The 22,790-nt window shown below is 42.6% G+C and overlaps 1 protein-coding gene across 1 annotated transcript in view; it reads left to right on the forward strand.

The window, feature by feature from the left end:
- Positions 1-22,790, forward strand: part of LOC112464766 (cytoplasmic polyadenylation element-binding protein 2) — a 122,000-nt gene that overhangs the window by 75,942 nt on the left and 23,268 nt on the right. Inside the window, exon 3 of the mRNA XM_025031953.1 lies at positions 2,855-2,908. Within this exon, the coding sequence (XP_024887721.1) occupies positions 2,855-2,908 (54 nt within the window). The remainder of the gene's footprint in view (positions 1-2,854; positions 2,909-22,790) is intronic.

Consider the following 22,790-nt stretch of genomic DNA (forward strand, 5'->3'; position numbering starts at 1 on the left):
TGGAACGGATGCGTTGTTGGCAAATATTTGATCAGACCTTGTCATTAATCTGTTTATTCTTTCTCTCTCGTCAACGTTTCACGTGTCGGCATACTTTCTTCGAAGTTAAGGTGAAAAAAATGTCCTGTCAATCCAAGTGATGTAAAGACTCGTATCGCCTATTTGTTAAATAATAGGATATATCTGATAAAGAAGTTGAGACGGGTGTAAACACATCGTTCGAATTAATATCTCCATTTCGATGGTGAAGAAGGTAAACACTTGCCTGTATCAATACATATTTGTGACAAATCTTGCCACAACAATGGTTGTCAAAAATTCTTCACGATAATTTTTTGCTTAAATCTGGGAAGATTGTATATTACACTTAAAACAATTTTCAAAAAATCTGTAAAAGCGAAATTAGTGACATCCCTTAATTTAGTTTCGCGCGATTAATTTTTCAGAGTGCACTTAACTTGAAAGAAGCAAAATACATTTCGAGAAACACCCTGATCAGAAAATCAGCTAAGGTAAACGTCCTAGTGGCTGGACACGTACCAGTGTCCGACCACATTGGAGAAAAATATTTACTATTTATTTGAACAATGAAAAATAAAAATAATAATTATTGTAAAAAAAAACTTTAATATTTATCGATTAATTGGGAAAAAGCTTATTTTTATTTTCAGTTGTTCAAATAAATAGTAAATATTTTTCTCCAATGTGGTCGGACACTGGTACGTGTCCGGCCACCGGGACGTTTACCTTAACTGGCTTGCAGTGCTAAGCCCTCGACGTTTCTTATGATCGATCAATCGCAGAAATACGTCGAATGAGGAGGGGCAATTGCATAGGGAGAGTTACATTGTACGTTGCGTGACTAGATCCTCAAAGACGAGATAACGCGTTTTCGCCGCGCCGATCGGCTCGTTCTTATTTACACTGGCACGAGAAATGATTAGGGTGGTGGATTACGGTAGTAATACGCGCACGAATCGCCAAGTGGAACATCCCGGATCGGTTCCCAGAACGCGCATTACCAATCGCCGTTTAACACGATTATACCTACCTACCCGATATACGTACAACTCGCACTTGTAATCCCGGTCGTTACTCGCGAGACATTCCGCATATGTCGAGGAATCCCACGTTTCTCGGATCACGCTAATCTTATCGCGCGAGACAGACAAACAGAAGACAGAAATTGTACCTTCCCGTTCGGAAACCTAGCGTATTAGATACTTCACGCATGGGTTATACCGGATGACTAGATTCTAGAAAATAGAACGAAACTGTCGAACGGTATCTGGTGATCGTTCGATAAAAAATTTCGATGGCTTCGAAAAATTTTTGAATGGTTCTGTAAGTTCAACGTTTGATAATATTTCAAACTCTTTGGAAACCTTTTTATCTGTCAAATTTGTCACAAGACAAATGAGATATTAGTCAGTGATCGATATTATGTAAAGTCTTGAACATATTTATCGACTGACTTATAGTCAAGGACTCCTGTTTCTCCACGGTGCTCCGAAAATTCTCGGTTCGACAAGCTCTTAGCATGTCTGACCAAGTCGTTTTACGACACGCGTGATACCGGTCTCGCCCGACGCTCCTCCGCAAACGGACAAGTTCATGCTAATTAGCGTGAAAGTCGCCGCCCGTTAACGTCGCGCTCTCACCTGGCTCGAAGGGAATATAAAAGACATATTAAAACTTAAACGTTAAGGTTATCCGCGATGAGAGAGCGGGGAGAACAAGGGAAGCGCGTGAAGCGCGTCGTCGTCGCGCTAGCGAAGAAAGCGGAAGGTTGTCGGAGGTGGAAATACGACGGCGCGACGCGCGTTTCGACGTTCCTAAATCACAATGTTCCATCATGGGCGCTCGCGCGGGCTGGGGCCCGACCGGTCGGACCGAGGGCCTTAAGTTCAGAGGTTATCTTATGTCATGGGAATGTTCGACGAAGCGTACGTACGTTCATACATACGTATACCGGTGTTGAGAGCTCACGACGTGTGCGCCCGTGTGTGCGCGTGTACACGCGTGAAATCAACGTCGATGTTTAAAAATGAAGACCACGTGTTCTACGACATTTTTCATCTATCGACGATATGAAATATTTTTCATCTGACGATATAAATGCACATTTATGTATTTTTTCGTAATTTCGAAAGCGAGAGAATGATATGTTATTAAGGACAGTGAAAGAGGTATTGAATCAGCAATCAGCCAATACCAAAATGTTATTTTTTGCTGTGGGATAATGATACGTCCGATAATACGAGAAATTAATTAATTAATCCATCTCCAATAAATTTTCGGGTAGCCCCGCCTGTGTCTGTGTCATTTTACAGCTTAATTACGTGACGTATTGTACGCAATTTATACAATTGTATTTACGCGTTATATTTTACAATTTCTAAATATTTATATAACACAATTAATTGATCAATTTGTATTAATTTTTGTTTCCGTTGCTTTCATTATTATATAGCACAGTGTACAGTTGTATACATTTCTCGATATTATTACATTTTGCGGATCTAGAAACCTTGAATAAATTAATGTTATAGGATTTTGATTGCATAATATTAAATATCTCAATAATTTTGCGCGTTCAAATTAAGGTTTGGAAATAAATTAAGAAATAAACTTAATGCAATTAATGTTAATTAGTCGTAAGAAGAAAAGGATAAATCCATTTTTATCAATCGTATGTCTTGCTCTAATGCTATTTCAAGAATTTTAAGCATCTTATACGGTTATAATACATTTTTTAGCGTCCCTTCACAATTATTTCTTTTTCCCACTTAATAACCAGATATTAAAATAATAGCTATTTTTCCTAACGGCGCATTCTCTATTTCTGTTCCAGGATTCATAAACTGCAACACCGCCAACACGTTGCAGTCGCTCGCGCAGCTGCATGGTGAGTGAAAACTAGTTGTTAATCCCTCTTCCCTCTCTCTGCATCCCCCTCGCGCCTCCCTCGCGCACGCGGGTATATACATCCCGCGTTACGTTTATTGCCAGAAGATGATCGCCGGAGGGAGGGGAGCCGCGCAGCCCGCGGATTCAATTAAAATTTATAGTTACGTAATACCCCCTTGGTGCAAGAGTGGTATGCCTGCCTACCTTCCTGGCGCGGCGGCAATCGGGGAAACGCGGCCCTCCTCCGCGCGACGTTCACTTCCTCTTTCTTCATCGTAATCACCACCGGGGAAGGACTGGCCCCGCAACCTGTACTTTGCTCCCGTAGCCGGAGTCGAGCCGCGGCAACAAAAATTCTGTTTTTGATTTAGCGCGAGCGCCGCGCCGTCGTCGCTCGCCGTAAATTTCACGCGAAAGTGAAGGGTTCGTCGCGGCTTTTTGCTCTCGCGAGTCGAACTAACAAGCTCGACGCAAACATATCCGAGGAGCGGATTCCGTGCTTGTAAATCGATATGGAGTGTATCGGCTCGTAAATCGTTATGTAAAACGCTAACCCGTCTGCCTTTCTCGTTCTCGTACGACCGCGAAAATATGCGGACTCGTTTGAGCTCGTTAACATTTTTAGCGTCAATATTTTTGCGCAGCTTCGCGTGCAGCAATTTTAAGTGTTATCGACGTATTTTGCGAATACCCTGCAGGATACGTAGTCAAAGAGTCGTCTTATACCCTTTCGAAACGCATAGATATTGAAACGTCCAACGTGATCATCTTGGTTTTGCTCCGCTATATCCCGCTGACGTGTGTCTTGCCAAGGAAACGCGCAGAACGAATTTTCTTAAACGGATTGTATTGCTTCCAGGAAGGAGGGTTGATAAATACATCGGGCACTTTAATTAAATCTCGTAATGTGTGCGGCGCGTCCGTGTTCGTCGTCCGCTCGTGTCGTTGATCTTCAGCCCCGCGCGCCGGGGCTTCGATCGTAAAGATGTCCCGGTGCAATTTCTCCTCGTGGTGTTCGTCATTAACACCACAAAGGCTTACCGGGAACGGCATTCGTGCGCGCGCGCGTGTGCGAGAAGAACGGATTTATTTTCGTAACGTCGCAAGAATCCAAAAGTAATTACCACGCTTCTCACGGGGCGTTTCGGATTTCATTCCCTAGACATTTCTAAGAGGATATCCCACAGCGTCAGTCTCGAATCCGCGTAAAATTCCGCGGGTGCGTAAAACGGTCGAAATGTGCGACACTTGTCTTCTTATTGGTCGAGATTGAAATTTTTTATGTCACCGTGGGCTCTTAAAAGCACGACGCTGTCACAGTTTAAGAACGTTAAACCAAAAATATTATCTGCTTGCATTGCAGTATACATAAACGTAAAGAGTTTTTAAATTGGCAAATATATATATATATATATATATATATATATATATATATATATACATATATATAATGTCTCAAAGAAAAAGATATTTAAAAGTTTTTAATGATATATTTTGCTATTGTAAGATATAACGATTTTATATATTTTTAATACCTTTTACATATATTATTGTATGTTTAGAAAATTACATAAATAGCGGCACATTATTAGTTTATTAGCCACTTAAATTGCCACGAAAATTTATTTAATATATAACGCAAAGGCATTTATATCTTTTTTATAGCTCATTACCCGTGCATCGACGCGCGCAATACGTATCCGGGAAATCTTGTCTCTTAAGGTTGAAATTAATCGACTATTGCTTCAACGGACGTTGTCATTATACGCCAGCATTAACGAACGGAAAAAAACAAACACGGTATCAAACAAGTCTCGGTCAGAGACTTTTCACCCGGAATAACCATAAGACAAACGCAAATAGGCTAATTAACTCTATCGTGCATTTCGAGAGCCGAAATGAGACCACGCATTTGCACACACATGTTGCGTATAATACATACATATTTATAGACACCGCCGGTTGAATGAAATTCGAATTATATTCCCACAAAGAAAGAGAGAAAGAGAGAATAGCTTTAAATATTTTATTATTGCGTTATACTACGTGACAAAATTATATACGTGATAAATATTGTCCGAAATGCCTTTTAAAACGCGTTGAAAATTTTAGAACTTTGAAGAAAACTATAATTCTTGTTAGTTATGTTGAACTTCTAAAAGCATTAATTTCATACAGATATATAAGTGCGCAAGTAATCAATTAATGAGGTCAAATTATCGAGCTTATTTTAAATAGAACTTTTTTTTAAGAATCTCATAATCCGTGTCTTTAATTCGTTTGTGATCTTTCGTCTGCGTAAAAATTTTAAATGAGATAAAAATTGAACGCATTTCATTGCGGATGGTTAATAGAGCTGCGGATGTCTTAAAATTTTCCTTCAATTTTCCTTCAATTTTCCTTCGTTGTAAGTTCGTCGAACATGCGGCATTTTGTTGCACATCAAAGTAGATTTCGATTTTCGGTCCCGATGGGACCGGAAATATCTCGGTAACTCGGTTACTAATTGTCTGCAGTCCCGACTGTGCATCATGAAAACTTGATAGAGTTAAATCCTCCTATAAAATGGTATGGTTCATCAGGATCGTAGTCGTGGTCATATATCGAGCTCTTCTCTTTAATACTTTATAAATTTTTATTGCTAGCATTATTGCAGCTGCGTCTGACAGGATATTCGTCTTTCAACACATAATAGTACATGTTCGGTACTCTTTATGGTTATATAAAATTATAAAATAAAATTATTTAACTATCTTTCAAACAAATTTATTTGATCGCTTAGCTTTATTAAGTCATTTTATCTTGGTATACATCATTATGGAAGCTATCGCCTCCATCGGCGCCGTATCGATAAACTTTTCTTTCGCTTTATCCCGCAGGGATAACTATCCGCACAGTCATTTGGGTTTAGCGAGAATCCACTTATACATTTACACATATCATATATACGTTTTTACAAGCAATACTGCAATAAACGTTTGAGGAGAAATTGAAGCGAGATGCAAACTAATTTAAAAATAATAAGAATAAGAATTTAATCTACAGATGTATTATACATCCCCTAATTAAAAAGAAATCTTTCGCTTTGTCATGCCGCACCGCGTGATTCCTGTCCCGCGAGCGAGACCTGCTGACTGTCATAAACCGCACCGACCCCTTATCTTAATACCTCGACGATGTTAATACATCGTAGGATAAATACGCGCGCACGTGTCCACGATACGTACATGCATGTGTACGAGTGTTCCGTAGGCCGCTACGTAACATGTTTATTATACGTATATGAGAAGTCACGTCCTACGTACAGCGCGCATACATAATACAGCTACGGACGCATGTGCACGTAGGTCGACGATGCTGATGTGTACAACCTGTACTGTCGGCCGCATTACCATACATATTGATCCATCCTAGAAAACACGTCCGTAGAAATCGTCACCCCGTCGGACATTGGCCTCGGCGCTTTTTGACAATGTCGTCCCCGGTTACGCTTCTCGGTTTTTTTTTCACGGTCTACGAGTCGCCTCGCTGTGTCGCTTATACTTTTTCGATCTGGCGTCGAAATGGTATTCCCGACGCCGGTATATTCTCCGTCTCCTCCTATTCGCCAGTGCGTTTCCGCAATACCGTACGCGTTGAATACCGTGAGCGTTAAAAGGTCCCAACGCTCGACGCGGAACAACGCGAAGATCGTCGTGGCAACACACTTTCGTCCTGGATTCACTCGACGCGACGTTATCGTTTACCGTATCCGGAGAGCACTTGCAAAAAGTCTATTATTTCCCACACGCGCAGAAACGCGCGCGTGGAATATAAAAGGAGACGCAGGTGCAACCGAAAGGAAAACAGCAACAACCTGCTCGCTTAGTTCGTCGTCTGTACGTATAACTTGCGATTTATATTTAACAAGACCGGATCGCGAGAGGCCTTGCTATCATATATTAATTACATCCTACCGCGATGCGTGTGTTTTCCGGGAACAAAGTCGACGAAGGCGTTATATTGCGTGCGCGTAATAAAACGCACACGTATATCAAATGTTCAAAGGAAAAATGTTAAAATCATCGCGGCACGAACGGAATCTTCCTTCTCGTATAGGCGCACACGTCCGGCTAAAAGAATTTCGCTGATGACGTCTGATGACATCGCGTTTCGCAGGTGCAGCGCGAATTCCTGCCGTCGCAGATGCGTTGCGTAATTCGTGATCCGTATCCGGTTTTAACGAGAACCTACGTTGCGTCTCTCGCATTAAGTGCGGGTGTTTAATTAAATTATTTTGTTTACGAGCTCCGCGAAGAGGCGAGGGGGAGGGGGAGGCGAAACGGCGGTTATTAAAAATCATAGCGATATTTACGACACGCGCGAGAAGAGAACGTGTCGCGACGGAAAAATCTATATTTATGCGCAAACGTGATTAGCCTAAGGAAAATCCGATTAGTGTCGCGATACTGGAAATTTTTGATGCAATTTCTGCTAATAATAAAAGCAGTTGTAACCTCTACGAAGTACAGAAACCTTCGATCTACATAGAAACGTCGCGATTACTCCGTTTTTGTTAATCGGACTTTACGCTCGTTGGCATGCATGAAGTTCATAATCTAAAGTTAGCAGATCTGAAAATTAACGCGTGCCTATAAATAAATATTTCATATACATTTCCTCAAGTTTCTACATACAAACCTATGAAGGATGAGCCACGTAATTGATTTCTGGTATTGTTATCTTTAAACGTTGAGGATAATGGCTTCAATAACCGCGATTGCCGCAACGTTTTTTTCGTTTTATCGAAAATTTTACCGATGCCATTTTCTTTCGTGTTTCTTAGAGAGTACTCGCTCTCGAGAATTTTTTCTATCAACGTGCTCCCGATGTCGTTCCTCTTGCGATGTCGGGGAATGAACGCGGCCTGAAATTACACGGGCACGCACGGGGAACCGCACGCGTGACAGACATGCCCGAGGTCCCCCGGTGATGGGACGACGATTGTTCGTACGCGGGGCTCTTACAGCGTGAAGCGCAACCGCGCATATACGGGATATTTCGTAATTAATACGAAAGAGTTTTCGGTCGCGGCCTGCATCCACATTGGAATACAGGCGGGATCACCTCGTACTACGCGTCATTTTCCATTCGTAGCTTGATTAAGTAACACGCAACTAAAAAGGCGAACGAGGTATTTGGTACACGTATATAAATCTTGTCTTTTATTATAAAAAATATATTTTTTATTTGTTGTACAGATGTTGTTGCTTTCTCCACTCTCCTTTCTCGCGCATCCGACATTTAGCTGCTTCCAACGTGTGGCAGCTTCGCGCTTTCGAAGAATCGACACGGATTTCAAAAGAATGGTCGTTAGGCTTTCCACAGTAGTAACCGCGGGTAATTAACTTCCTGGCCGGATTCAACGTTGCCTTCGTTGAACACACAGCCGACGCATTATGCAAGAATGTGCTTTTACGCCTTCAACTGAACGCGAGCGGAACAATTTTACAGAAAACTGTAAAATCTGAAATTTTAGATTAATCGTAACGTAATAATTTTCAAACTAACAATCATAATCACCAAAGTATGACCACAATCCTAAAAGAGTAAAAAAGATTGGCAGTACCATTTTCAATATCAAGTTACAAGAATCACAATTATAGAGTTGTGTATATATAGATACTTAATCACTACATTTTCTTCCATTCTATTATTACTAAAAGTTCTTGTTACACATCTGCTGGAATCATGTGTCTTTTGATAGATTTTCACAATCACATTCTCACGGACAGAAGTATATCTGAATTCAATTAAATTTGGCATAAAAATCACGTTCGGTTGCATAGCTTCTCGTATGAGTTTTTTACATACAGTTATATTTTTGCCCTGTCTCATATTTATTCTTGTCAAGCACATCGATCCTGTTAGACTCACAAACCGTCGTAAAAATTACAGTCGTCGAAGTCGGCGCGTCTCCTCGGGGAGCCTTTTACGACTCGCGGAGTTGTCCCCGGGAGGTTCGAGTCCCTCGCCGAGAGAGGAGCGAGCGTTTTCGCAACGACTGCATAACTACCGGTGGAATGTTACGCGTCCGTTCGATCGCCGTGCGCGTAATCGGCGCGAACGAGGTAACGCGTACCCGCTAACAATCCGCAGGCAGAGCCTTTGACCTTTACCGAGGCGTAAACTCGTAAATCACCCTACACGTCCGCGGGTTGTCAAAGTACCTGAGGATTAAGCGGTTCCTCTGATCCACCGTCCGATTATGACGTTCGCATCGCGCAGTGGAATACATTTTATCCGTTATTACACGAGGTTCTTTTTATTATCTCGCGCGTTCATCAGAACCGTACGGTTATCTTTGCGCGCTCGTTGTTCGAAAGAGGGAAGCGGACGAAGTGGGTATGCAATTTGTAATTATGATACTTGAAACGTCTCGGGAATTGTTAGCTTTTCCAATTTCACGCTGCTACACGTGGACCAATTCGTTGCTTAACTCGCACGTGCACTGAGAAAAAGGTTTCTTTATGCCAATTAAATATATTTGGTTGACACTTTTCTAAAATATTTATTTCAAGCAAACGAACTATATTTAATACAAATGAATGTTTTGTTGGTATTGCTAATTTACTTTATCATTCATATTTGTGTCAACTCGGCGATATAGTTGACATGATTTATTTCATACAAATGTGTGTAGATGTTGGATCAAATAAAGTTCGTTCTTTTGAGCGAAACGAATGCGATTTGTTAAGCCAACTCTATATTTCTTAATAGATAAGAAATCTTGTTTTGTTTCGTGCTCGGTTCCGTGGCGCGTAATGCTGCGTTCGGCTCGCGCCCGCTACGCGGCGCATCGCCAGTATCCTTTCGCGTAATTAAGATTCAACATTGACTCCTATATCTAAGACAGCTCGGCAGAGTTTCTCCAGCGTTCTCAAGTTCGCCAGTCAAGGCGTGCTCACTAGCGCAGCGTCTCTGACATAATTATATATATGTATATATATATATATATATAATTACAAACGTTGACGCGGATTTTCAGCAAAATGAAATTATTTACTATTAAAAAATATTTAATAATTAATGCAAAAAGATGTTATTTTGTGCCAAATTCGAATTTCTTACTTAATAATAAATCTTTCGTTAATGTAACAAAATATACTTTTGTGCCAAAATTATATTTCTTAACTATTAAGAAATATTCAATTGATGCAAAAAGATATTTGTTTGTTCCAAAATCAGATTCATTAACTATTAAAGTACATTAATTTGGGGCAACAGAATATTCACTATTATTACAAACCAACGATTGCATTGATTCAACAAAATATTCGATTTGCCGTATCCAACCATGCCATTTATTATCTGTTAACAAGCCTTATTTGGTCCAAAGAAACCTTTTTCTCAGTATGTATACACGAAAAAATGTAGTCGGTGACAATTCGCACAGCGCAACGGTACGCCACACCTTTCCGTTATTCTTAACGCTATTCTTCGCTACATAATTCTCTTTCCTCGAAAAAATTAAATAAGGTGTATCCTGGAATGTATCATGAGTGTTCATCATTAGATTCGCGAGCAGCTCTTCGTAAAATAGAAAAGAAGGCATGTCTCTCGGGTCGCTGCCCCATCCTGTTTTCGACCTGAAAATCCGGAGGATGCGCCGAATTGGCCTCTTACCTCGCATCCGGCCGGGCTGCGGTCTCTTTGCGTCACGAGGAGGGAAAGTCGATAGGTATGCATAGGGCATGAGCGCGGCTTACTAATCCGGAGTCGCGCTCTCCGGGTTGTGGACGACGTTGCATATTCAGCGGATGCAGATTCCGGAGCGGAGGCGCGCGGACCGCAGCCGGTGAAACAATACATTAATTAGCCGGGCCTTTTGCAGGGCGAAGGGCTCTCTCGCGACTGCGCGCTCGCTCGCTCGTCCGCTCGCCGAGAGAAGCTGGACCCCTGCGGGAGTAGTCCCTCTGCTCGGTTTTAGGCAGGCAACTCATATAACTTCCTCTTACGTAACCCGGCGTCCTCGGTGCGCGACCATAAATCCGGGGCACGTTCAATATTTATGGGGGCTGCGGTGGCTCGGTTACTTTAATCTCTACTAGCCAGGCGGAATACTACCCTACGACGGACGACCGCATCTGGGATGCCCGTAGATATATGCAGGCCTCGCGATATGAATCTACGCGGCAGCTGGCTTTAAGGTTTCGACTGCGAAAGACGCCGCTGCAATGCACACGAGTGCTATAAGGTCTCGGAAATTGAGAAAGATCGGGGGACACTCCGATACGCGTCGATCCGAGTAACCAATAGCTGACCTTGGACTTTTTTTCAAATATTTTTATGCATTTTAACAAGCTAATATACTTCCGCGTATTTAAATTTTACAGCGTGGGCAGGTATAATTTATAAGAAATAAAATAAGAAAAGATTTTCATAGATTAGAATTTATGAATAAATTAATAATCACCGATACGTATCTTAATTGAAATGCATGTCAAATTTATATCAACAATAACGATCTTATTATTTCTAAGATTACTTGGCAATCATCAATAATGACGCTTAATGGCGTCTCATGAGGATGTTCCGCGCGGCGTGACGCAACACTCCGCAAGTCGTAGTCGACGTTTCGAAAAAAAGAAACGTGTTGTCCGTGCTCGTTTATGCTCGCGTATCGCATCGCAACGAGTTTGTTGCAATAGCGTGCGGAAAGATACCGTAGCCGGCGCGGCGCGGCGATTCGAGAAGCGACCGCGCGTCATGTTCCTCGTTCCAGTTACTCGCTGGAAAATCTCGCGCGAATCGAAATTCGCGACTGACTCGCGCTTTACCTTTCCTATCGCTCCTTTTGGCGCGCCACCGAATGTCGCGGTGTTTATAATCGCGATACTCGATGTCGCGCATAGCGACGCAAAAGTCGCGAGCGTATATATACGTATATGCGCCGCGCGTCGATTTCTACTCTCCATAAATCGCGCGAGCGCGTTCGCCGCTCTTAATACGGGGAGATCGGCGAGTCGCGCACAAGTAACACTTCATTATTCCGAGTGGAGTAATGAGAGTTTAACTGCGACGGTAAATTACTGTATTTCATCGAGCTTGATTAGACTCCGAAGATCTCGAAGAACGCGCGGTTTTATCTCGCGTAACAGCGAGATACGCTTTCAGCCAGAGGTGCTAATTAACATGGCGGATATTTAATTAAATCGGAAGTATCATCGCTCGGCATCCACCGTCGGGGGGGGATTATCATTTATTTCACATTTACCCTATATTTATAGCGGCGATACGCTACTGTCTCTCGATTATTTGCGCTTACGGGCTAAACATTGACTCATCTATATTATTTGCCCTCGCGGATTACACGTTACGCGGTCAATAACGTCGTAATAATAATAACGCTCTTATATCTCGGTCCCATCAATGGGAACTTAATAGAAACTTTCGTGCCCGTTAATGGGATACTTCCATAAGTATCGCATGCAGATGCCTGATACGGTCTGAGCGTCAAGCAAACAGCTCAAGACGTGTCCGCTTCCGAATGAATTTCACGCTTATTAGTGTCGCCTGATCGATCGATCTGGAGGATTTTATGACTCCGATTAAACCGATGGGCGCCGTTGCGCAAATCCCGACGAAGTCAAGGTACGGGGTTCCCCTTGTCCCACATTCCCCGCATCCTTGACGAAGTTTCTCGCAACCGCTGTCATTTCCTTACACAATAGATATTTATCTATTTATCTGAATTCAGCGCCTGAACGCCAGGCCATGAAAATGCTGTCGCAACGAATGATTCACTCTCGCGCTTGTCCCATTACGGGATCTATCCACCCAATGCCGTGGACTTTTTACTAATTTTCCTGACGATGTAATGAAAAGGACTGGTATATATCATTTAAATTTACATTTAATCTTATTAAAATATCGAGGAGTATTTTTATTTATTCTATTATATTTATACAAGCCATATGTAACAAGTATTTATTCAACATTTCCGTTTGCGATAGTTTAATAGACATGATGGCATATTGAGCGACGTTTCCATCGCGCTCGGAGAATCGATCATGGCTCGAAATGCATCAGTATTACTTGATGTTAAATTGCAATTACGTATCGAAGCGAGACTCACGCCAATCTGAACGCTATATTACTGACAGCTCTAGAAATCGGGGGGTTCCGAAAACGCGAACGCTGCGGTGTGTCGCGTGAATAGCACGATATTCCGTGCGGCGGTTATTGTGGCCGAGTAGTCAAGCAATATATAGTAGATTCAATATGGCTCCCGTAAGATCAACCGTGTTCCGGATTTAACTCTGATAGACGAAACGTGAATGCCGTACGTCATGCGTGCCTAAGTTGAAGGAGGCCCCGGCCAACGGCGAACACGATTTTACCCAAGAGCGGAAATTGCTAAGTATAACGTGAGTTAATTGATCTCAGAATTGCAGAATGACGTCTTCGCGTCTAATAAGAGGTTTCTGTTTTACCAAACATAATTATCTTAAAAAAATATATAGAAAAAAAATAAATTTAAATAAATTTTTGTTATAAATATTATTTAACGTTATAATTAAATTTTTCTGCGAAAATTAGAAATCGAAAAGAGCAAGTTTTACTTATATCTTGTATAAATCTCGAAATGTATTCGTGACCAATAAAGACTTTCCACCGCCGCGTAATTCAATAATTATATTATCAGAAATTATTTAAATTCCAATTTAAATATATACGATGGAATATAAATGAAGACTTTTCCGGGATATCGATGAAACTAGTCTTAGGAAGAAATTAAATTACATCTACGAAGTTCTCTCTTTCCGTTTTTAGCACACGATTAACCCGCTTCCTGAAGGACGATAAAAGCGGACCTTTAGCCAATTAAAGTCGATGATTGTACTCGGCATTATCATACCACGGCGCAATTAAAGCCAATTTACCGCATGTCCCATTCGTGTCACCGGTCACGTGACACAATTTGCATCGTGAACTACTTTTACCGTACGAGAGAATAGGCGCCTATCTTAGTGACATGTGTGCCGTAATGCGCCTCGGGTACATACATACATGTACGTGTGGAGAACAGATGCATAGGATCTGCTTCTGGGTTGTGCCTGGGTTTCTCTCTTCTCTCCTGTATGCCGAAGAATGGTCCCTCGATACGATACCATCGACCTTGATAACACTTGTGAAGCAAGTCGTATCTCCATGTCAAGACAAGCCTCTACGAACGCGACGAGTTTTCCTCATATTCGTTTCGATGGATAGAAGGATATTAAGACACGAAAGAAATCTCGATAGGTTGTCAGACTGCAAATGAGAATTAAGAACTGAAAATGATGTTAATTTAGTTCAAAATTATGCTATAGATATGTGAAAATAATTGTATGCATTTATTCCTGATTGTGGAAACGTATGTCAATATATCGTGTAAGATGCCCTTTTTATCTAGAACATCGAACGTGATCCTCCCAATTTCAACTTCTGAATTGATATTTACATTGGTATATGTAACAGCATAAAGTGATATGTAAAGTTTCTCATATTAAAGTCTTAGCATATAGTTAAATATATTATGCATATATGAGGGATTAATTATTGTCGGATTAGGATCAAGTTTCAGATCAAAATTCTTTTTTTGTTCATAGAGTGTAGTGTGAAATTAGCGTGACTTCCTGCTTGAGACGTTCTTTTCATTTAGCAGGTTTATAGGCGGATAAGCGGACGTGTGTGTGATTAACGATCGCTCTTTCTTCCCCTGTCTCTATATCCCTCTCTCCTCGTCCCGCTGTTACACTTATCGTTTGATCGAAGGATGGTAAGCGAGAATAAGCGAAGTCGGTACTCCGGTCATTCGATCGGTTCGGATAAAACGCGCGGTAACGGTACACCGCTCGTTATACGATTCGTTCGTATGGTCGTGGATCGAGGTAAGACGTATCCGCGATATTTGCAATCGTATGGATAATGGGGCTCTTACGACACACCACGCTCGGCAGACAAATAATACATTCGTGGAAGTATTTGACGTTTAACGTTTGCTCAAGGAAGCGCGCGTTCTCCGAAGCCTCCGTCGCGCGATAAATCGAGCGCCGTGCATATGAGATCGATCGAAAGAAAGAAGGTCGTTTAATGGTACGAAAATATGACGATGTCTGCTTCACTTCCGTTTTAATGTACCGAAATATTACACGCGTATTTATATACCGCCATTAAAACCAAAATCTCATTTCATCCTGATTGCGATTGCGATGATTGCGGTGCATGGCTGTAAACGGATTTATTCTTTTAAATATCTTTTCCCTGTCGATAATTGAATTCGTGTAATTGAAGCGCCTATCGTTTTACGCGGTCTCGATACTTATTTGGATGCGCGATAACGAGGAACGCGGTTTCGTCGCGGACCAAAGTGTGGTCGGCGTGGGTTGCCACGGCTATCATTTCGTTTTGATTAGTCAAAGTTAGCAACTTTCTCGATTAGCGAGAAAGGAGAGAAAAGGAAGGACAGAGAGAGAGAGAGGTGGGAGGAACCAGCTTACAAGATCTACGCTAACGAGGACGCGTTTAGTATTAAGAGCAGCGACCACTTTCGCGTTCGAGAAGTGGCCGACGTTCTTTAAGCTTTTAAAAAAAAAGGGGGGAGGGAAAAAGCCTCGCGACTAACGTGTTCTTCACTTCGCGGCGCTATGATCCGAAGTAGCCTGGAGAAAGTCGTAACACATGTATAAAGTAAATCTCGCTTATCTTATCTAAGATACTTCCTGCGTCACGATTGCATCTTGAATCGCAGTTACATCCGAGCTGAAATGTTAGCCGCTAAAAGTATCAGCTATTAATAACGACAACCTTAGGCAAAACGTGTGCTAATGATGTGCACATATTTCCTCCTTCGCCGGCGTTCGTATAGAGCGAAAGCAACAATAATGACCTTGCTTTCATCATTACGGCTGCACTACACGTTCGAATTGATATAAATTAATCACTTTGATCGCGCTCGCTCGAGCAGCGATTTATCCTTTTTTCCTTTCAATTAATTGCCCGAATTTTTCGCGGAAAATCAGTCCCGATTATTCCGTTCAATAAGCGACACATAAAATTTATAGGCGATAAAGAGTCTTTCATCTCTCGGTCTTCGGGAGATCGTCTTTCGGTCTCTGTCGTGAAACAAGGAGTGGCGAAGAGAGAAAGAGAGATCCCGAGCGAGATGCAGCGCGATGCATCGCTGAGGGTGTTCGTAGCCCCGGAGTATCGCTGAAATGTCGCGCCCCACCCTCCCCGTTTCTCCCTTTTCCTCTCGACTGCGACCGCCGCACGCGACGCCCCGCGGTTTCGGTTGCACAAGACTCTCGAAAGGTCAAGAGTGCAACGTGCGAGCCGCGGATCCCTTTCTTCACGGCACACGCAGGCGTATGCGCCCACCTGCGCTACCTGAACCATGAAAATGAGGCACGTGCAGCGCGCAGATATTAGAAAAATGGACATTCTTTCAGGGAAACCGCCGGTTTCTCCGCGGCCTTTCCCGAGACATTTCGAGCACCCTTCAACTCCCTTTTACCTTGATGAGACTTTGCGGAAGTAAGATGTTCGCGTTCCCCCATTTCTATATCGTAATTAAAACGCGATGGAAAGTCGCTCTGGAGTAAATTCATCGCACCTTATATAAATACTTGAATTTTAAATTTAAATAATATTATTTTTTACTTGCTTATACAATATATTAGGATGTATATATACGTCGGAGCAATACTCGACAAGGTAATTAAAATTGTTAACCGCTTGATTTGAAAGTGAAATAAAAATTGGAATAGAAAGCAAGAAGATTTTTTCTAGTGCAAAACTTTCTTTCCGTCATGTGTTAATTTTAGATAAGCAATCCTCGTTATCGTCTCGCATATCGGTACGACGTACGCGAAAGTAAAATACGAGATAAGTAACAAAAATTATTTATTAGAATATAGTAGGAAAGCCGCCCTGGTATGATAATTCCATTGGTAGCGGAAGATTTAACGACATTTTTCGTTACCTCGGTGGCAAAGTGCTGCGAACGTGCGGGTTCATCCCGGAGAGTCCTTCTCCAGGCTAGAATATTATCTAACGATAGGCTTGTCTTGTCGGCCGTCTGTCAAGCGGATTCGTGTTTACTGCTGTTTGTAAATCACACGGCGGACAGGCAATTAGCGGGCCCAGCGAAAAATCGAGCTTACGCGTCGTGGGAACGCTTTATAGCCGCGACACAGTTCGGCGGCTGACTATATGTTCGCGGAATACGGCGACAAATCGTGCTATCATCGTTAGACGATTCCGGGAAAGAGTCGCTCGCCTCGCCTCGCCGCGACGCATAATCATGCGCGTTGTCATTAGGAAACAATGAGCCAGATCTCCCTGCGTCGCGCGCGTGCGGAAGAGATTGTCGCGTGCGACATTCGTCATGGGAAATTAATACGTAGGAGTATATAGGCACCAAGGTGATGTGAGATTTATAGGGAAGTTCGAGGATTGTTTTGACAAAACTGTCGGTAATTATGACGAATTATCTGTGATTAACTGTAAATTATACATGCAATCTATGTATTTTGCGTAACTTGAAAGTTATGAAAAATATTATGAGAATTTTTATCTCTGATCTCTTCTAATTTAATCTTTGCTTTAGAGAGGTATGGAATTCGTTTGCAATGCATTTGCTAGACAACGATAATTAAGACGTACTGGAGACGTCTAAATAAAATAGTGGGAACACTGCTTTATTTAGATTCGCACGTTGATCGAATCTTTAATTTTTCACGTCATTGCGCATCGTCTTTTTATGGCATTTTATGAAGGGGATTTGCGATAGGAAGGACGAATCGAAAGGGGCGAGGTAGTTTTTGAGGAGTGAAATTAGGCGGAAGAAAAAACGATCCTCTGTGCTTCGTAGATATAAAATCGTTCGGAAATGTAAATCTAAATCCACTTGCACGATTATGCGGCGCAAAATCCGCATAGGGCTAGGCTGCTTAATCATACTTTATGTCGGTTTCATAACTTTTTGAATCATATAGTTGCATCTCATTACGGGTCTCTCGCTTTTCTGATGAAAAGCACGAGGGAAAAAAGTTTGTTATTATAACAACGAACGGATGAAAATGTAAAACAAATCGGATTTTAAATTAAAGGCTCGCTCGCTAATTTACTGTCACTCGTTTCAATTTACTCCGCCGACTTCTTAAGTCGTCAAGGAGCATTTTTTTATGTACATTTATTATGTCTCTTCGTCGTAGTAGGATTTTAACTTTAAACTTAAATTACCGTCCGGTTACATTTATTCATCACAACTGTATATTCAATTTACTTCGGCTTTCGAAGACTTTATTCGTCATTAAAAAGTAGAATTATTTGATTTTACATTTGACATGTATCTGTATTTATATCTGTACTTCTTCAGCATATTTTAAGCATATCGTGTTTATAACAGCAGTTTCTTTCAATTCAATTTACTTTTTTATTGATCCGCTATTATCTTACGTTTGATTAACCCGGTTCTAATCCGGTATTTTTCGCCAGTGAGCAATTACGTTTATATACCTCATAAATAATTATATTACTTCCGGCGTACCAGTTTCCAATGTTAATTCTATTCACCCTCCGGCCTCACTTATCCGCCGTTAAAATACGCCTAATTCCCCCGAGCGACGCGTCGTCGACGACGTCGAGGACGAATCACACAATCGCGCAGCTGACGCAGCTCTCTCGTTGCGACACGGGCGGAAGAGGGATAGCCACGGCCGAGGTTGGGGAAGTACCTCGTCTAGGCTTGGGTAGAGCTCGAGGTACAGGGTAAAAAGGGTCGGGACGGAGTCGAGAGGCGACGACCACGAGGATGACGACGGCGCGAGAGCGCCTCTTGAGACGCGCACTCATTAATTCGCAGAATTTTCTAAAGTCGTTGATAAGCCTGTAATTACGAATTCTCGCAGTACGTGCGGTTGCCACGACGAAACGGCTGAGAGATACGTCAGACCGCGCCGATCCGCGACGAAAGAAAGAAGAAAGTGACCGCCGTGTCGCTAGTAACATTTTAATTGCCGCCTCGCCCTCGACGTCATTAACGCTAGCTCGAACGAGGGAATTACGTTCGGCGTGAACCGTTATTACTTCCTCAATCCTGTCGTTCAGTAAAGCTTTAACCGCACTGACGGTATTAATTGATTGTACTTTCATAATCAAGACCGTTTAGATTAGAAGAAACTTTTCCGCGTGATACCGCGATTTTGTTAAATAAAATTTTAAATACGGTAATGTTTCCCATGATGATCGTACGACGACCGCGGTTGAATACACATTATGATAACGCTGAGTGAAATACTAACGGAAGGTAAAAGTTCGCGCTCCGGGGAAAGTATAGTGATCGGATAGAGGAAAGTAAGTTGAAGTGAACGGGAACAAAGTTAGCGAGCGAGTTTTTTCAATCAGTCCCCGATTCACCCTCCAATCCCATTCACTCGCTGTTGCCGTAGTTTTAGCAAAAGTTGTTTTTTCTTTCATATGGGAATTATTTGTCAATATAGCAAATTCTCTCAAATAGAATGTAAAAATGCTTGGAATTATCATCCCAGCGTTATATATCCCATAAATTTAATGCATGTTGTTTTAATAATTGCCTATACAACTTGGAATACAATAATATCGTAATGTGTAATAATTCAATAGCAGTTTTAATGTGCGAACAAAGTTTGCGTATCTCGTAATTAATACTCGCCAATTATCTGTAACGGTCGGATCGTTTATCGACCGGCACGCGGCCACTGTCATCTCCTCGTTCCGTGCGCACCGTTACATCCGGTGCGCTTTACTCTTCGTGGGAACATCGTCTGCTTCCGATCGCATAGTAGCCGCCACGCTCTTCAGAGCGTCGCACTCTTGACGACAACGACGACAGCGACGACGACATTCCCATTGTCTTCGAAGGAAGCATTTTCCGCCTGGACGACGCAAACGCGCAGTACAAAACGGCGCGGAAGAGCCAAACGCGATCGTTCCCCATGCGTTTCCGGTTCACGATGCTCGAACGTTACCCCGAGAGCCGCTGCCGGTCCATTTGCGGCGTCATGAACACGCATTACGTGCAACGAGTGCACCCGAGCGACGGCTCCTGATGAGATCCCCGCGAATAACCGGAGGCGCCGTTCGCCACGGACGTCTCTTTTTCTCTCGGACGCGGCGACGACCCCGATACGTCGGCCAATTAATCGACGGGAGATATCGATCTGGTTAACATCTAGCACGGAGCGAATCGATGTTCACGCGTGACCGAACCCGTTGGAGATGAGTGGCGCGACGGTCTTGTAGCTTCGCGTCATTTATCGAGGTGTAAACTATTTAAACTATATTATTATGTAAATTATAAATATTATTGTGAGAATTCCCACGGCGGCGTTCATAGCAACTTTATGGCCGTAAATTACAGGTTCACGCGCAAGATTTTTAATGTGCCCAAATTGCCGTCTTAATTCGTTGTTAAGCGTATGCGACACCGTTGCGTCATGACTTTCGTCCAACTTTCGAAAATTGGAAGTATCATTTTACTTTTATTAAATTCAATTAAATCACGTCTCAATACATTTATCATATTTACGCGTCTCGATTAATAATAAAAATAGTAGAAATAATAGAAATGTGCTTGCTTACATAAACCTCTATCGCATAAACAAAATCTTTCAATCTTCTTTTTGTTTTTTTTTTTTTTTTTATTTGAGATGATGACATAAAGATATAGCTCCGTGTTTTTCTCTCCCAGCTTTTTTCCCGTTCGGTCCTCGCCCCGGGGTTATCTCCTCGGTGCAATGCTTATCCCGCCCTTCACGCGTCACAAACTTGATTCGCGTCTACAGTCGAGGGACCTGTTCGACCGTACCGAGTGTTTTTCACCCTTTCCGCCGCGATTCATTGCGATGGCCGCTGTAAACCGAAAACGACCACCCACACCGGTGCTTCGTACATAGCCGTCGTCGAGTGTTATAGCTGAAACATCGTCTAGCCGGATGCGATCATTCCTACGCTCTCGCTTCACAATAACTTTTTGTCCCACACAGATGAACAGATCCGATTTGCCACGAATCGGAGTAGAACGGAGTATAGACAATCCAAACTACTTTTTCGCGCCGTTTCGGCAAGCGATGATCAGATCCGATGGGGAATACATGAATGCCGGAGACGCGGAATCGTGAATAGCGAGATAAAATCAACAGGTTGCTCTATTTAATATACCTTGAATATAAATAAATATTCCATTGAGATATTTATATTCGAGATAATATGATATGGAATTTACGCTGTTAGCAGTCCGTTAATTCAATGGCTGGGTCAAAAGCGCACAAAGTCCATTAAGTACTCGAAATATTCCAGTAGTGGATCTTTGTTATCACCTCTGTGAACATTTATTCTGTGCTTGCGTGTCATAAAAAAAATTTATATGAAATGTTTGGATTAGCGAGAATAGCTTCACGGATACAGGCGGATATCATTTAGAGCAACATTCGTCGACAAAATGAGATTTACCCGAAACAAAGTGCACGATTTTAGGAAAAAATTCACATCGCGAAAAATTACAGCGTTCCACGCGCGCAGACGCACTTGCGCGATACGGTGCCACGCTACGTTTTATTTTATTTATAGCGCAGTATAGGCCGCACAAAGTCACCCTGCGACATCCACCGTCTGCGACGAGCCGTTTCCGTAAATCGTCGCGCCGTCTGGCAAATTGAATTTCTGATGTCACGAGAGAGACGAGCGCCTATTTGACGACCGGCTGCCTCCGGCTAGCAGACAGGAGGACAGTCCTTGAGAAGTCAATCCCTTAAAGCTTATCTAAAATTAAATCGGTGGCCGGACGAATGACAGAGAGAGAGAGAGAGAAGGGGGGGAGGGAGACAGGAATCAGGAGAAAAGGCCGGCAAGTGGAATTCCGGGATGCTATGTGTCCGTCGTAAGGCAGGAAGGACACAACGAAAGAAAGAGAACGCCGGTCGTCGCCTTCATGAGAGGACAACATTCATTATACTCCCTCAACAATGGACGATTATTACGATAAACCGGGATTCTCTCCGTCTTTCGCCGCCTCGAATTGGATTAGCCGCGCCGGATCCTCGATCCTTGCACGTCGCTACGAGCCGCCGCTCATCCACCGTGCGATTCCACCCTATACCCATAGTTCCCCATGGAAAGGAGGAAATTTTTAGCACGCCTTTATGGAGATAAACAACCGAACCGTATCTTCGGCTCCGGCTCGGCGCCGGAGAGTAAATCGCGTTACACGGATCCAAGGGTCAGAGGGATCTAACATTATATCGTACGAACAATTTTATCTTTGAGATAGTTAATTAGCGTGACGAGCCGGAGAAAAGCGATACGACGAGATCAATGTACTTTATCAATTTGTTCTGACCCTCTTTTGCTCCAAATCGAGTTTTCTACCGAAAACGAGACTTTGTAAGGATAAGATATTAAAGGGAAGATAATTTTCAAAAATTTCTACGATAAGGAAGGCAAAATTCCATGTGATAATTTTATCTCGATGAATATATCTATGTTGTTGGTCAGACTCGACGTCGACCCGAAATAGTATTGGCGAGAGCACGTCGTCGGCAAAAGTTTCGTCAGCGATTTCCGATGTAATCTGTTCGAGGTAATACACGAATAGCCGTATCCGTCGAGTCAAACGTCAAACAATGAAGTGCGACAGTGCAATTTGTCGCGCGTCAGCCGATATAACGATGCGAAGTCATTCCGCCACCGCCGCCGTCGCGTGAATAACCGCGAGATCGTAATTGTTTTTCAAGCCGATCGACCGACGACGAGACGTCTGGCGGTTTATGACGCCGGGTATCAAGATGGGAATTTGCGGCGTTTGCGCGATGGGG

The sequence above is a fragment of the Temnothorax curvispinosus genome, unplaced genomic scaffold (genome assembly GCF_003070985.1).
Source record: "Temnothorax curvispinosus isolate PA1 unplaced genomic scaffold, ASM307098v1 QBEX01001498.1, whole genome shotgun sequence".
In the NCBI taxonomy this organism is placed as follows: domain Eukaryota; kingdom Metazoa; phylum Arthropoda; class Insecta; order Hymenoptera; family Formicidae; genus Temnothorax; species Temnothorax curvispinosus.